The following is a 15,641-nucleotide window of genomic DNA, read 5'->3' as shown; positions in this document are numbered from 1 at the left end:
ACTAAATAAAACTGTTCTTTGAGGAATCATCCTGCCTTGGAGTTCTGTTTGCTATGGGTGTATTACTTGGGTCCCTGACAATTTGATCTTACTGTGGAAGTTTCTAAGGATCTTTTGATTTACCTTGTTTTCCGGGAGAGCCTTTGTTGCCTGGTAAGCCATTTAGGCCAGTCAGTCCTGGGAATCCTGGGAATCCTGTAGATACATTTTAGAAGCTTTGCTGCCATATTGGTGGTCACTACGAAAATGCTGCTGTTGCTGCTGTATATTGATTGTTTTTATTTACTAAATGCTTGGCCAAGAGACCTGCAAGGAAGCTTACGAAGGTAACTTCGAAGGCAAAAATCAATTCAGTAACATAATACAATACTAGATAGATATTGTCACGGTCACACAGGTTTTTCAAGGAATTGATCCTGGCCAACTACATTTCAAAACAAGAATGTGAAACAAAAATTTGGGAAGTAGAAGCCTATACAGTAAGACCCTGTCCTATACGTCAATGAAGACTCAAACATCCAGACCAAAGTGTCTCAAGGTTGAATCATGGGGATTGGACCAAACTTTGTTAATGTTGTTGCCCATCCAAGCAATGTCACGAAAGACTCTGCCCTATGTCCTCTTCATCTATAAATCCAGCTAATCAACCCTGAAGTAGGAATGGCCTGTTGGGATTGGTGAACGGACACCTAGCAGTCATCAATGGTGGGTTTCTTTCTGATCCCACTGCCAACTCCCAATTGCTGTTAATAAGTGAAGGAGAAGGAAACCCACCATTCTTCTCCAGCTTGATGATCCACTGATCTATCGCCAGTGTTATTCCAAGAAACTTTGCAAGATTTGATTTGGCATTCCAACCCACAATTTGAGTTTCTCTCTAGAAGTAAGGTTTTCAAGAACAACCCCAAAAATGCAAAACAAACCTTTTGGTCCTGCAGTGCCAGGATTTCCAGGAAATCCTGGAGGTCCACGTTGCCCAGGATTACCTGGAAAACCTGGGTTTCCCCTCGAACCAGCAGATCCAGGGAAGCCTAACGGGGGAAAACAAAGAATTGTTTAAAATTGAGCTCCTAAAGTTGCAGACTATATATCTCCACAATGCTAAAACCTTCAGAAGCTGGGAGTCTTACTGAATGGAGTAATTCAACTTACTTCAGCTGGGAGTCTTACTCAACAGAACTCAATGAAATGAGTTCCAAGGACACAAATTTAGGATTAGTGAATGGAAGCACAGAATCAAAATATTAAGTAGTTAGCATTTATTTACAACATAAAGCAAGGTAAGAAGGTTTCCAGAGTTTTCCCATCTAGGCACTGACCAAATCTAATCCACCTTACTTTCAGCCAGATTGGATAAGTCAAGTCTCCCTTGAGTCAAGGTAAACTCTAGGTAAAGATAAAGGTTCCCCTTGCACATATGTGCTAGTCGTTCCTGACTGAAGGGGGCGGTGCCTATCTCTGTTTCAAAGCTGAAGAGCCAGCACTGTCTGAAGATGTCTCTGTGGTATTGTGGCTGGCATGACTAAACACCAAAGGCACACGCTGTTACCTTCCTACCAAAGGTGGTCCCTATTTTTCTACTTGCATTTTTACATGCTTTTCAATTGCTAGTTTGGCAGAAGCTGGGACCTGTAACGGGAGCTCACTCCATTACACTGTGCTAGGGATTCGAACCACCAACCTGCCGACCTTTCTGATCGACAAGCTCAGCGTCTTAGCCCCTGAGCTATCGCGTCTTGGTGACTGTGTGGGTACAAGGTTTTGTGGCATCAACATAGAAGTGATATGTCACATCTTCTTCTGGGGGGTGTTTTCAACCGATCTTCTGAGATTTTCAAGACAAAGGAAACAATGAGATTTGGATAATCTTGCGTGAGAGTTTACGTATCCTTCAGTTTTCCAGACATCTTTGTGAGCATTCTGGAGAAGTTTCTGGATGCAAAAAAACCCTGCTAATCCCTCTGCATTAAAAGATCCACCTTGTAAATAATACGTCTCGGTCACATGGCTTTGGTTACCTTGTGGTCCTTCTTGTCCACGGTTACCTGGTGACCCCTTCTGTCCATTTAGTCCAGGACCTCCTGAATATCCTGGGTCACCTTTTGTTCCTTGGACACCTGTTACACCTTCAAAAACCATAAGATGAGCCATTAAATTGCTATCTTCCCCAACCTAGGAAATTCTTGGAGTTGAACATTTATACCTTTGTCTAATTTTTACCCAAGATTTCACATCTCTAAGATGATGAAGATGGTATTTCCATGGGATTTAAAAAAACACCTCTAAAATCATGAGTGGGAATGTACTCTCTTTTTGGTCGGAAATGGCAAGGCTGAACTGACAAATGTCTATTCGTAAAGCATGTCTACAATCAGCCAACCATATAGTGGGACCACAGACCATTCAGTTGAGAAGTACTGACATTCATTCACTCATTTCTAAGGAACCTCAGGAAGTTTACACTGATCCCTTAAGAAATTTGGTGTCAGGCGCAAAGGATCGGAACCATACATTAAGTTGCAATTCAGAAGACTTATTGCGCAAGCCTACACACAAGAAAGCTAGGCAACTAAAGTTCAATAAAAACTAAATTGGCACCAGATAAGGTTCAATGGAATTCAAGAGGGGTTGTATATGGAATGTTTGTGGCAATGTTAATGATTCTAAGCTGATGACGTGCTTAACTCCACCACCAGCTCTGCCTGTTGTTCCCCTATAGGCGGACTTTTAGTTAATGTACTAGTAAAAGTAATCTAAAATAAGCCTACTAGTTGCCCTTCCTTGAGTCATTGTCGGGTATTGATTTATTTACCTGGAAGCCCTTGGTCCCCTCGTTGGCCCTTAGGCCCCACACCACCTGGGATTCCTCGTGATTCCCCTCGATCACCTGAAAAGGGAAAAATAATCAACTGCTTTTTGTCTCAGCAATTCTGACAATTCACCATCTCCCTCCCACAATCAGAGCTTTCTTGGAAAACCATTACTATCCAGTATTATTTTCTCTTCCACCTTTTTTCAAGGATGCTTTTTTCCACACAGCATAATCAATACAAATTTTGAGTGAAGATAAATGAGGAAAAAAGTAATAGAGAAATGAAAAAAACCTATATAAAAGGAAGTATTAAAAAAAAGAAAAAGAAAAAAGAGGTTTCTGGTTTACTTAACAGCTGTTATAAATACATTTTATACAACTCAGAAAACTCAAACTGCCCAGGGAGCTGCTGATTCAGTTCTATAGAGGAATTATTGAGTCTGTCATCTGCACCTCCATAACTGTCTGATTTGGCTCTGCAACCCAACAAGACAGACACAGACTTCAGAGGAGAATCAGAACTGCAGAAAAGACAATGGCTACCAACCTGCCTTCCATTGAGGACCTGAATACTGCACTAGTCAAAAAGAGGGCTGTGAAAGTATCTTCAGACCCCTCACATCATGGACATAAATTGTTTCAATTTCTACCCTCAAAACGACGCTATAGGGCACTGCACACCAGAACTACTAGACACAAGGACAGTTTTTTCCCCAAATGCCATCACTCTACTTAACTAATTCCCACAACACTATCCAACTATTTACTAAGACTGTATTACTATTATTCTTCTCATCCTTCCTATTACCTATCTCCTTCCACTTATAACTAGAGCCACGTTGCTTGTATCTTTACAATTTATATTGTTTATTTGTTTCCTAGTATGATTTGATTGCTTATTAGTATCCTATGACTATCACTAAGTGTTATATCTTATGATTCTTGGTGAATGTATTTTATTTTTCTTTATGTACACTGAGAGCATATGCACCAGAGACAAATTCCTTGTGTGTCCAATCACACTTGGCCAATCAAGAATTCTATTCTATTTAAAGAATTCTATTCTATTTAAATAATTTTATTTATATTTTACTTCTCTCTCTAAGGTCACATCAAAGCTTCCTTCTTTCCCTAATCTACTCTTCCTAATCATCTTACTTATAAACCATCCATTCATTTTTTTCCCCTTTCTAGAGCAAAAAGTCTTTAAGGGCACCTATATCGTTGATTTTTGAAAAGATGCTAGCAAGACCAACTGATGACTCACCCTTTGGACCACGCAATCCGGTAACCCCTGGAGAGCCAGGGGAGCCTGGAATACCTTCAGCACCCTATTGAAGAAAGCAGCATGTCAACATCATAATTAATGCTGAAATCAGCTTTCATGGTAGTGTGATTGGTCTCTTAGTATCCAGAGAGGAAGCTCCTTTCAAGTGACTATTCTGGTGACCACCAGCGATCTGAAATCACTACGGCGGCCAAGGGGATGCTGCAATGGTCATGTGTGAAAAACGGTTGTTACCGTATCCTTTGGAGTATAAGACGCACCGTAGTGTAAGAGGCAGCAAGGTTTTGAAGAGGCAAATTAAGAAAAAAAATAGGTAGGTAGATAGAGGGATAGAGAGGGAGAGAAAGAGAGAGAAATATAGTAGTAGGTAGGGAGAGAGAGAGAGTAAGTAAGTAGGTAGATGTTTCCAGGTGTATTTATCCATGTGTTGGAGAAGGAAATTGCTGACAATCTGCAGCACCGAAGACTTTCTTTCTGCTGGCACAGCACTTCATCAATGTAATTCTCATCAGTTAAAGAGCTTTCCAAAAGGAAAAAAAAAATTGCACTCTGCAAACCTTCAAAAAATGGCCCATTGTGTATGCGCAGAGTTGCCAGATGAAGGAAACAGCTAAAGAAGAGGGGTCAACTTGGGAATAAGGCCACACATGGATGATGAATGGCCCCTCCCAGAGGAAATAAAAGAAGAACGAAAGGGGAGTGGAGTTTGCAAGAGACAATTAGTTCGCTTAATTGGTTCGTGACTCTCCAAGGCTCCTTGCCACATTTTGCTGATATCGGCCTGTCAGCTCTCCAAGCCAGAGAAGGTCTGTGACTGTAAATCCTCCCTTGAAAGACTTTGCTGGATGTGAATCAGCAGAATTCACAGCAAATTAATAAAAGGGGCATTTGTCAGGACAAGGAGTTTGCTTCATGCTCTCGGGAAGCCTCGGTCAGAACAACAATCCAACTGTGAGATCAACAGCCACAAAAAATCCTGTCTAGGTTCTTCTTCCACTTGTTGACTTTGTGGTGCGGAAGACTCAGGGGAAAAGCAGAGAGGCTGTTTCCCGGCTGTATCCTCACATCTTCTGCCAACATCCCAAAGCAGATCCAGAACTCCTTCAGAGATTATCTGGCTAAATCTGCTTCCACCTGACCAAAAAGATATGGACCAAAACTGTTCTGACCCAGCTCCCCAAACATGACAAACCTTCTGTGGTTAAATCAATGGTTCCTTTATTAGGAGTGCCAGCAGCCCCGGCAAAAAGTCTCGCTCTCTCACAGGATCATCAATGTCAGACCGGCAGGGAGATAAATAGTCTTCACTTCATCTTCACCCCCTGCCTTTTATCTCCAAAGCTAGGGTGGGGCTTTACTAGCAGTGGTGGCTCTTCCTTCCCAAGCAACAGCCCATACATTTTCACTGCTCTCCTCTCCTCTGCCTTCTGCACATCTGTGTGGCAGGCACTGGACACAGCTGTTCCTCCTCTTCCTCATCAGTCAAGCATGGGGGCTGTTGACTCTCCATCTGAGGGCTGACGGATGGCCCAGACTCTGCCTCTATCTCTATCTCTGACAGCTCCATTCCCTCTTCCCCCTTGGAGCTCTCAGGTTGCTAGATGCTGGCCCTGTCTCCCACTTTGCCTCTTCATCTGATTCGGCTGTTGGAGGGGCTGGCGGCCGGCAGACCATGACAAAAAATCATATGAAGGACCCAAAGGATTCTGAACTTGTTAGGAGTTCACTAAGACTCCAAAAGTCTAAAAGTGGTGGCCATCATTGAACTTGGAAGAACAGTGGAAGTGCTTCCCACTCACCCAGGAGTAAAAAGGAAAAAAAAGAAAAGAGAAAGGATACTTACACGTCCCCCAGGCATTCCAGGAAACCCTGAGATACCACCAGATCCCTTTTGTCCCAAAAACCCAGGAGAACCAAACGTTCCTCGAAAACCTGGGTCTCCTGGCAGTCCTTTCTCTCTAGATGGGGATCCAGCTCTCCCTGGAAGCCCAGGCTGCCCTCGGACACCTGGGGCTCCTTTATCACCTACGGAAAGGTAAAACAGTGATATAACAAGGTGTCTAATGCTTCTTCAGAATGAAGAGTGGCAGGTGTCACCTTGTCCACCATCAGCCTATTCTGAGACTAGTCATCATTCGAATGGAGAAGATGATACAATAATTAGAGTTTTCTGTGTCTAATGCTTCTTCAAAAGTGCAGATTGGCAGATAGCAACAACAATAGTATCAGGGTTCCAACAGATGCCCTAATTAAATCATCACCCTTGAGCCAAGCTTCAAAATAAATCCATATTTTTTATTAGGAGTAACATGTTTGCACATATCCAAGTGAAGCCAGCTCTGACCCTACATAATTTACAGCCCAAGTATGACTCTGTTTTCCCCCCTCATCCCAGGGTGTGCCATAAATCACATTCTCCAAAGGAGCACTTTCGCCTCTGATTGTTGCAGGTAACCTGGGAGACAACCTTGAGAAAGATATGCATGGAATGTGCTGATTGTGGCTGCCATGCTGCTGCATCAGTTCCCCCCTCTTGCTTATGGCAACTCGAGAGCAGGTCAGGGATGCTTTGCGAGTTGACAATGCCAAACACATACCTCTTAGTCCTGGAAATCCTCTTTGTCCCTCCAATCCAGGATCTCCTCTGTCCCCTTTGAATCTGAGGGCCAGATCTGGGGGTCTGAAAATGGGAGGTCCAGGAGGACCACGGACACCTCTATCACCTGCACAAAAGAAGAAAGATGCTTACTCTACCTACATTGATCCAGAGAGTACCAGACATTCCTGCTTAGAGTATTTAGATCCGCAGTCCAAATATAAGACCAATGAGTTTATAGTGGACTATAAAAGGAATAGATCAGACATCCAGCCCTTCCTTATCAATGGAGAACAAGTGGTCAGTTTTAAGTTTCTGGCTGTTATTATAAAAGAGAACTTGAATTGGGACGCTCATATTGCAGCACTGGTCAAAAGGAGCCATTAGAGATTATACGACCTGAGACTTCTCAGCAGCCTGTCCCCAGTGTGCACATGCGCAGAGTTGCCAAACAAAGGGAACAGCTAAAGAACAGGGGTTGACTTGGGAGTAAGGCCACAGGTGGACGATGACTGGCCCCTCCCATAGGAAATAAAAGAGGAGCGAAAGGGGAGTGGAGTTTGCAGGAGACCATTAGTTTGCTTAATTTGTTTCGTGACTCTCCGTGGCTCCTTGCCAAATTTTGCAAATATCGGCCTGCCAGCTCTCCAAGCCAGAGAAGGTCTGTGACTGTAAATCCTCCCTTGAAAGACTGCTGGATGTGAATGAGAAGAATTCATAGTCAATTAATAAAAAGGTTTTTTGTTGCGACAAGGACTTGCTTTATGCTCTTGGGAAGCCTCGGTCAGAACACCATGCCCGGTAGTGTGCTGTGGCCTGGGGGTTGAAGACCCTTGTACTAGGTTATAAATTTAGAGCAAGCCTCACTCCTTATTAGCACTGATGATGTTACATGGTTGGGTAAGGAAATGTCTGCAAGAAAACAACCAAGCTCAGAAAGCACCAAGGACCCCACATGTCAACTCTTAGCTACAAATATTCTCCTTTATTGGTACATAGAAACCAAGACATTGTGACTAAAACCTCACTGTTTTTGAGGAGGCTTGTGAAATAGGAGTTTGTATCTTAACATGTATTTTGGAAGGCAATTCTGAAAAGTGGGCAAAAGAAATGAAGTCCCAGTTTCATCAGAAAACAAAGTCAGGAGACACGCAAAACCTTTCGGCTTGGGTTGGTCATACGCTGTGCTTCATGCAAAATTTCTGGACTCACCTTTGAGGCCAGGTGAGCCAGACAATCCAGGGTTTCCATTTCTTCCTGGTGCACCCGACGTTCCTTTCAGGCCATCCAGGCCAGGGACCCCAGTTGGCCCCGGCATCCCAGGAAAACCAGTCATACCCACCGAGCCCTTTTCACCTAGTTTGGAACAATCAAGCATTATTTCATGCAGAGTACACTGAATGTTTTGGGAAAGAAAGATTCAGGTAAAGGTAAAGGTTCCCCTCGCACATGTGTGCTAGTCGTTCCCAACTCTAGGGGGTGGTGCTCATCTCAATTTCTAAGCCGAAGAGCCAGCATTGTTCAAAGATGTCTCTGTGGTCATGTGGCCAACATGACTCAATGCCAAAGGTGCACAGAATACTGTTACCTTCCCACCAAAGGTGGTCCCTTTGCATTCTTAGGGCTCCAGCAGGAAGAGCAACTGCTTTCTGTTGGGGCCCAAAGGAGCCCGGGTGGGCAGGCGAGGTGTGGCGAGTAAAGGCTGGCAAGGCGCCCCTTGATGTGCATGACACCGAGTTGGCCACGCCCACGCAGTCACATAGCCACCTTGCCACGCCCACCCAGCCGGTCAGCTAGGCAGATCGTATTAGTGGCCTGGAGGATTGAAAATTAAGAATTTAGCGGTCTCTGAGGTCTGAAAGGTTGGTGACCCCTGCTTCAGAGCACATCTGAAAGTTCCAACACAGGTCAAAGGCAACAATTCTCATGTAAGCGCAGAGTTATCAATTACAAAACAATTACGGTACCTTTTGAGCCTGGGAAACCTGAAGACCCATCTGGGCCCCAGAGGCCTGGCGGTCCAGGCAATCCTCGTTCTCCTGGCTGTCCTGGCAGGCCCTCAAGACCTGGGGACCCTTTCATGCCGGCGGGACTTGGTGACCCAGCATCTCCTCTTGGTCCTTTGGTTCCGGGAAGTCCTGAATGGTTCAAAACCCAAACCGTCACCACGACATTCTTCCAAAGACGACATTTCTACTATCTCTCAAGAGGTTAACACTAAAGCATTTCATTTGTATACAGCTAACTGAACTGCGGCCAAAAATATATATCATGCAGCCTTTCTAAAGCACACAAGGTTAGAAATGAAAAAAAAAAAAAGGATTAGTTGCCTAATGATTAAAAGCTCTAGGAAAGCTACTGCCTATGTACCAACGGACAACTGCCAACAGTGAAACCCCTTATGGTTGGGATAATTTAGGCCTTTATCACAGTGGTGAAATTCAATTTTTTTTACTACCGGTTCTGTGGGCATGGCTTGGTGGATGTGGTGTGGCTTGGTGGGCGTGGCGGGCAAAGGATACTGCAAAATCTCCATTCCCACCCCATTCTGGGACCAGCCAGAGATGGTATTTGCTGGTTATCTGAACTACTCAAAATTTATGCTACTGGTTCTCCGAACTACTCAAAATTTACGCTACTGGTTCTCCAGAACCTGTCAGAATTTGCTGGATTTCACCCCTGGTTTATCAGTTACCATTTGGGAAATACGCGACTCATGAAGTCTACCAATGGGGACCAGAAAGGTCTTGGCGTATCACATTCCCCTGGCTATTGTCATTCTAAATCACACCAAAATGTTTATCCCACAGTCTTTGCTTTTCCTTCAGTCTATATTTTACAACAGTTGCAATGTATGGCTGTGAAAGTTGGACCATAAAAAAGGCTGAGCGCCAAAGAATGGAGGCCTTTGAACTCTGGTGCTGGAGAAGACTCCTGTAAGTCCCTTGGACTGCAAGGCGATCAAACTGGTCAGTCCTAGAAGAGATCAACCCTGACTGCTCTTTAGAAGGCCAGATCCTGAAGATGAAACTTAAATATTTTGGCCACCTAATGAGAAGGAAGGACTCCTGAAGAGCCTCATGCTGGGAATGATTGAGGGCAAAAGAAGAAGGGAAAGACAGAGAATGAGGTGGCTGGATGGAGACACTGAAGCAGTCAGTGTGAGCTTAAATGGACTCCAGAGGATGGTAGAGGACAGGAAGGTCTGGAGGAATATTGTCCATAGGATCGCGATGGGTCGGACACAACTTCATAACTAACAACAACAACAAGAGCAGAGGTTTCCAACCTTGGCAACTTTAAGACTTGTAGACTTCAACTCCAGAGTTCCTCAGGCAGCAAAGCTTGGAGTTGAGGTCCACAAGTCTTGCAAGTTTGAAGACCCCTGCTCTAGACAGTGGGTTGGACTGGATTCCAGTGGAGAAAACCCATTAATGTTAAAGGGAAATAGTCACTTGTACATGGATGAAATCACAAATTGTGCTTGACTCATGGAAGTCACGCTAGTGGCAGCAGTAAATTGGGTGTATCTGATCTTGACAAAGCTAAGCAGAATTGGATTTGGTTAGTGCTTGGATGGGACCCCAATGGATAGGGCTATAGTCTGGACTGCAAAATTGTACATCTTCCAGGAGAAAGCTTTGGCAATACACACCGATGCTGTCGCCAGTAGAATTACCATCAGTATATCTATCCAGTCACCAGAAGTCACGCTCAATTTGACCTAGCCTTTACTTTGTAAAATTAAATTTAAAAGCTGAAGCATGACTGAGGCAGAATCTAAACAATGATCTACAAAACTGTGCTGACGAAATAACTTTGCCAGTAAAAACCAGTCCAACAGGCTGGACTTTAGCTTCTGAATTCATCAGGTTGAGTTTTAAAAGTGGAGATCCGTGATGGCGAATCTATGGCAACCGTGCATGTGTGCATGCCTCCCACCGGCCAGCTGAATTCAGATCTCTGCCGCACACGTGGGAGATGTAAGCACATGCATGGGGGGGTCACACACATGTGCAGGGTCACCCATGCATGCGCAGAGAGTGGGGGGAGTGCAGGGGGAGCAGTGCTCCCTCTCACCATTTTTGGTTTCAAGAGGCTTCAGAAAGGCCTGCTAGGGTCACACACATTTGCAGGGGGCGGCGGCGTGGGGAACGTGCTGGGGGTCGTGTGCACATGCGCAGAGGGGTGGAGTATATTGCATTATGGGTGTGGGCATGCAAGGAGAAAAAGGTTAGCCATCACTGATCCAGGTGATTTTTAGTTTGACAGGAAGCAACAAAAAAGAGTAACACTAGGAGACTAAAAAAAACTTAACAATTTGTGCAGTGTTGACTAAAACACCCCTTAAAACAGCTTTCCAAACCTTTTTCGCTTTGTGGACTGGGGGAGCTGGGAGGATGAGAGGAGATGGTTCCATGCGCGCAATTGCCCACAATTTCCATGGCCCGGTTGTGAACAAGCTATGGCCCGGTAGTGGGCTGTGGCTAGTGGTGGGATTCAAATACTTTAACAACTGGTTCTCTGCCCTAATGACCAGCTGGGTAGGTGGGGCTCGGTGGTCATGTGACTGGGTGGGCATGGCCAACTCAATGTCACTCACATCGATGGGTGCCTTGCCTTAACTGTCACAATGTAATAAGGGTTAAGAAACAACACCAGAATGTTTCCTTCCTGCCTTCCTTACAGGATTAGCCCTGTAAAGTGGAAAGAAACAAAAGGAGATTTCTTCCAACAACCAGTTCTCCCAACTGCTTAGAAAGTTAACAACTGGTTCTCCCGAATGGGTGCAAACCGGCTGAATCCCACCACTGGCTGTGGCCCAGGGGTTGGGGACCTCTGACTTAAAAACCACAGGTTCCTTTTCAGGAAAAATATAAAATGTTTGCAGATGGGGGGGAAAAACAACGATCTAAAATTCAAGTGGAAGTCTATGTTGGCTGATTGTTTATTTGCAACTGAGTTGGCATTGACTCTTAGTGTTCAGACAGATGGACCTTCTCCAGATTCAGTGGCCACACAGAGAGACCTTCTTGGATGGTGAAATTCAATTTTTTTTACTACTGGTTCTGTGGCCATAACTTGATGGGTGTGGTGTGGCTTGGTGGGCATGGCAGGGGAAGGATACTGCAAAATCGCTATTCCCTCCCCACTCCAGGGGAAGGATACTACAAAATCTCCATTTCCATTCCACTCCAGGGGAAGGATACTGCAAAATCTCCATTCCCTCCCCACTCCAGGAGAAGGATACTGCAAAATCCCCCTCCCCTCCCCACTCCATGGGAAGGATACTGCAACATCTTCATTCCCTCCTCACTCCAGGGGAAGGATACTGCAAAATCCCCATCCCCTCCCCACTCCATGGGAAGGGTACTGCAAAATCTCCATTCCCTCCTCACTCCAGGAGAAGGATACTGCAAAATCCCTATCCCCTCCCCACTCCATGGGAAGGGTACTGCAAAATCCCCATCCCCTCCCCACTCCATCGGAAGGATACTGCAACATCTTCATTCCCTCCTCACTCCAGGGGAAGGATACTGCAAAATCCCTATCCCCTCCCCACTCCATGGGAAGGATACTGCAAAATCTCCATTCCCTCCTCTCTCCAGGGGAAGGATACTGCAAAATCCCCTTCCCCTCCCCACTCCATGGGAAGGGTACTGCAAAATCTCCATTCCCTCCTCACTCCATGAGAAGAATACTGCAAAATCCCCCTCCCCTCCCCACTCCATGGGAAGGATACTGCAAAATCTCCATTCCCTCCTCTCTCCAGGGGAAGGATACTGCAAAATCTCCATTCCCTCCCCACTCCAGGAGAAGGATACTGCAAAATCCCCATCCCCTCCCTACTCCATGGGAAGGATACTGCAAAATCTCCGTTCCCTCCTCACTCCAGGGGAAGGATACTGCAAAATCTGCATTCCCTCTTCACTCCAGGGGAAGGATACTGCAAAATCTCCATTCCCTCCTCACTCCAGGGGAATGATACTGCAAAATCTCCATTCCCTCCCCACGCCAGGGAAAGGCTATTGAAAATTCTCCATTCCCACCCCATTCCAGAGGTGGCATTGGCCGGTTCTCCAAACTTCTCAAAATTTCTGCTACCGGTTCTCCAGAACCTGTCAGAACCTGCTGGATTTCACCCCAACCTTCTCCAGGATGAGAACTCCATATGCAGGAGCCCTACATACAAATCTCTTTCCGAAAAGATGAAGGCCACAATTCTTGGTGGGATTGAAATAAGGGGTATCACAGTCAGCGCATATTTTGTAGCAAAAATAGCTAGGCAGCTGTTAGTCCGAGAGTTTTTACGCTACAAAGCATTTGCTCTCACCTTGGCAGCCTATGTGGAGAACCCCCAAAACCAAAACAGTGTGACATCAGAAATGGAGAGATGATGGCAAATGGAAGAGAAACATGGTGAGGAAAAACAGACAAAAACATGTGAACCAGGAAGAAAAAAAGCACAAGGCCGAGAATGAGTTAATGACTTGGAAAATAACTGAGCTCTTGTCTTGATGGAGATTCTCAGTCATCCAGGTCATAGTTGTCCCAAAGGTGATTTTTTTTCTTGAAGGCAATTGGACTTTGTTTTTCCTTGAAGACATTTCACTTCTCATCCAAGAAGCTTCTTCAGAACTGGAGAAGCTTGGATGAGAAATGAAATGTCTTGAAGGAAAAATAAAGAAATTCCAAGTTGCCTTTTGAAAAAATACTTTTGGGACAACCAAACTCTTTCTCAACACAGCTTAGATCAGAGGTCTTCAAACTTGGCAACTTTAAGACTTGTGGACTTCTGGGAGTTCAAGTCCACAAGTCTTAAAGTTGCCAAGTTTCGGGACTCCTGGCTTAGATAAAATGCATGAATGGGGTCCCCTGGGTTTGGGTGGATGGAGACAGCAGACAGAAGTGTGAAAATTGGGCTGCAGCTGCTGGTGGTAGAAACATTTGAGTAAGGGGGAAGATTGTCCCAAAGGTGCTTTTTCAAGAGGCAACTGGACTTCCTTGTTTTTCTTTGGAGACTTTTGGCTTCTCATTCAAGAAACTTCTTCAGCTCTGACTGGAGGGTGGGGAACGGAAAGATTTATATTCCTTGTAGACAGCTGCACTCTTTTAGAGATTGAGGCCACCATCCAGTCAGAGATGAAGAAGCTTTTTGGATGGGAAGCAAAAGGTCTTCAAAGAAAAACCAGAAAGTCCACTTGCCACTTGGAAAAAGCACCTTTGGGACAACCGTGACCTGGATGACTGAGAATCTCTATAGATGTTAAGGGAAATATAGTTTTCCTCCAGGATTTCCTTTGAATATTTTTATTTCCCTGGATTTTGTTTTCTTTCCATGCCATCCCAGGACTTCATATTTTTATTTCAAGGAACGTTTCTGCTGTGGCATCAAAGCCAAAGAAAACCACCTTCCACCACCTTAATTGACAGCTCAGTTATCCAGGATGTGGATGATAGATGGATTCTCCTTTTGGTGAAGGATCCATGCATGGTCAAGTGGAAGGATCACTATGGCACCAGAGGTGGGTTCCTACTGGTTTGGCCCAGTTTGGTATGATATGCCAGCCTAGGTCACAGAACCGGCAGTGACCCAGGCTGGCCACGCCCCAAAACTGGTTTCCTGGTTGCTGCCATCTTTTTTTGATGTTCTGTGCATGCGCAGAACAATTTCCATTGAACTGCGCATGCACATGTAGCGTGCATCCAGCCCATGTGCGCATGAACGAACTGGCAGTAACGCTAGCTAGAACCCACCCCTGTATGGCATGCAGAGCCATCTCTCTGGGCACACCAGCCATCGGCCATTGCTCTTCCTGGTTCCAGCATCAGTCAGCTGGTCTTCGTGAACACAGGAGCATTGGAAACAGAAGAGCAGCTCCCTTGTGCACATGCACATGTCAGAAAGCTGAGCTTCTGGTTTACAGAATGTGCATATGCGCCAGCCAGCTGGTCTTTGCGCGCAGGTGCACACCAGAAACCGGAAGACCAGGTGACCAGTGCACATGCGCTTGCTGGATACTGGAAGCTCAGCTTCCTGGCACATGCATGCGTGCCAGGGAACTGCACTTCCGGTTTCCAACGCTCCCCCTTCAAGTGTGCGCGCACTCTCGTTTTGACACTTGGTGCCAAAAAGGTTCGCCAACACTAGTACCCTATTTCTCTGAAAATAAGCCCTCCCCAGATAATAAGCCCAATCGGGCTTTTGAGCACATGTGCTAAAATAAGCCCTGCCCCAAAAATAAGTTCTCTCTGAAAATATTGCCACACAGCAGCAGCCATGCAGTGACCATGCTCACCGTCTCCTGCACCTCAAAAATAATAAGACCTCCCCAAAAATATGACCAAGTGCTTATTTTTGGGGGATGGTGGTGGTTCAAAAGAAATAAGACCCTGTCTTATTTTGGGGGAAAGATGGTATATACTCTATAATGCAAGCAGAAGAAAACCAATTCCTGGCACCTTCATTAAGAGAATCTGGATGTTTATTGAAGGCTAATTGCTGAGATTATTGAAGGGCACTTTATCAAGTAAGAAAGGGAAACTGAAGTCAGCCCAGCAGTTACAACTGGTAAAAACATAGCAATTATGAAATCCAGTGCCTACGTTTATTTAAATTTAGATTTAAATTTAAATTTATTTGCAAGATAATTTCTGTTCCAGAACAACAATGGTTTGGAATTATACTGGGCATAGAGCTAAGCACTGTACTTGAACTGTTTTTATTCTTGCTTGACAATAGAATGATTTATTGTGGTGTCATTTATTAAACTCCAAGCAGTTTCATCAACAGGGACTTGTGGCTATCACCCAAGAGGCTGTTGAGAAATTAAGAACACCAGTTTCCTTGTTGCCTATAGAGATTCTTGGTCATCCAGGTCATGGTTGTCTCAAAGGTGCTTTTTCAAAAGGCAACTGGACTTTCTTTGCTCTTGAACATTTCA

General features: G+C 44.9%; 1 protein-coding gene across 2 annotated transcripts in view; it reads right to left on the bottom strand.

The window, feature by feature from the left end:
• COL4A6 (collagen type IV alpha 6 chain) overlaps window positions 1-15,641 on the bottom strand; it is a 217,305-nt gene that overhangs the window by 18,918 nt on the left and 182,746 nt on the right. Inside the window, exons 28-37 of one of the 2 annotated variants that reach the window (XM_032227189.1) lie at window positions 13,031-13,039; window positions 8,664-8,834; window positions 7,909-8,052; window positions 6,698-6,823; window positions 5,944-6,125; window positions 4,080-4,143; window positions 2,813-2,887; window positions 2,019-2,126; window positions 924-1,031; window positions 124-195 (exon numbers count right to left, since the gene is read on the bottom strand). In XM_032227189.1, coding sequence (XP_032083080.1) covers window positions 124-195; window positions 924-1,031; window positions 2,019-2,126; window positions 2,813-2,887; window positions 4,080-4,143; window positions 5,944-6,125; window positions 6,698-6,823; window positions 7,909-8,052; window positions 8,664-8,834; window positions 13,031-13,039 — 1,059 coding nt within the window. The remainder of the gene's footprint in view (window positions 1-123; window positions 196-923; window positions 1,032-2,018; window positions 2,127-2,812; window positions 2,888-4,079; window positions 4,144-5,943; window positions 6,126-6,697; window positions 6,824-7,908; window positions 8,053-8,663; window positions 8,835-13,030; window positions 13,040-15,641) is intronic. The other variant, XM_032227190.1, reaches the window with a different exon arrangement.

The sequence above is a fragment of the Thamnophis elegans genome, chromosome 12, assembly GCF_009769535.1.
Source record: "Thamnophis elegans isolate rThaEle1 chromosome 12, rThaEle1.pri, whole genome shotgun sequence".
NCBI lineage: Eukaryota > Metazoa > Chordata > Lepidosauria > Squamata > Colubridae > Thamnophis > Thamnophis elegans.
Note: the sequence above shows the minus strand (reverse complement) of the source record. Positions and strands in the feature narration are given on the sequence as shown.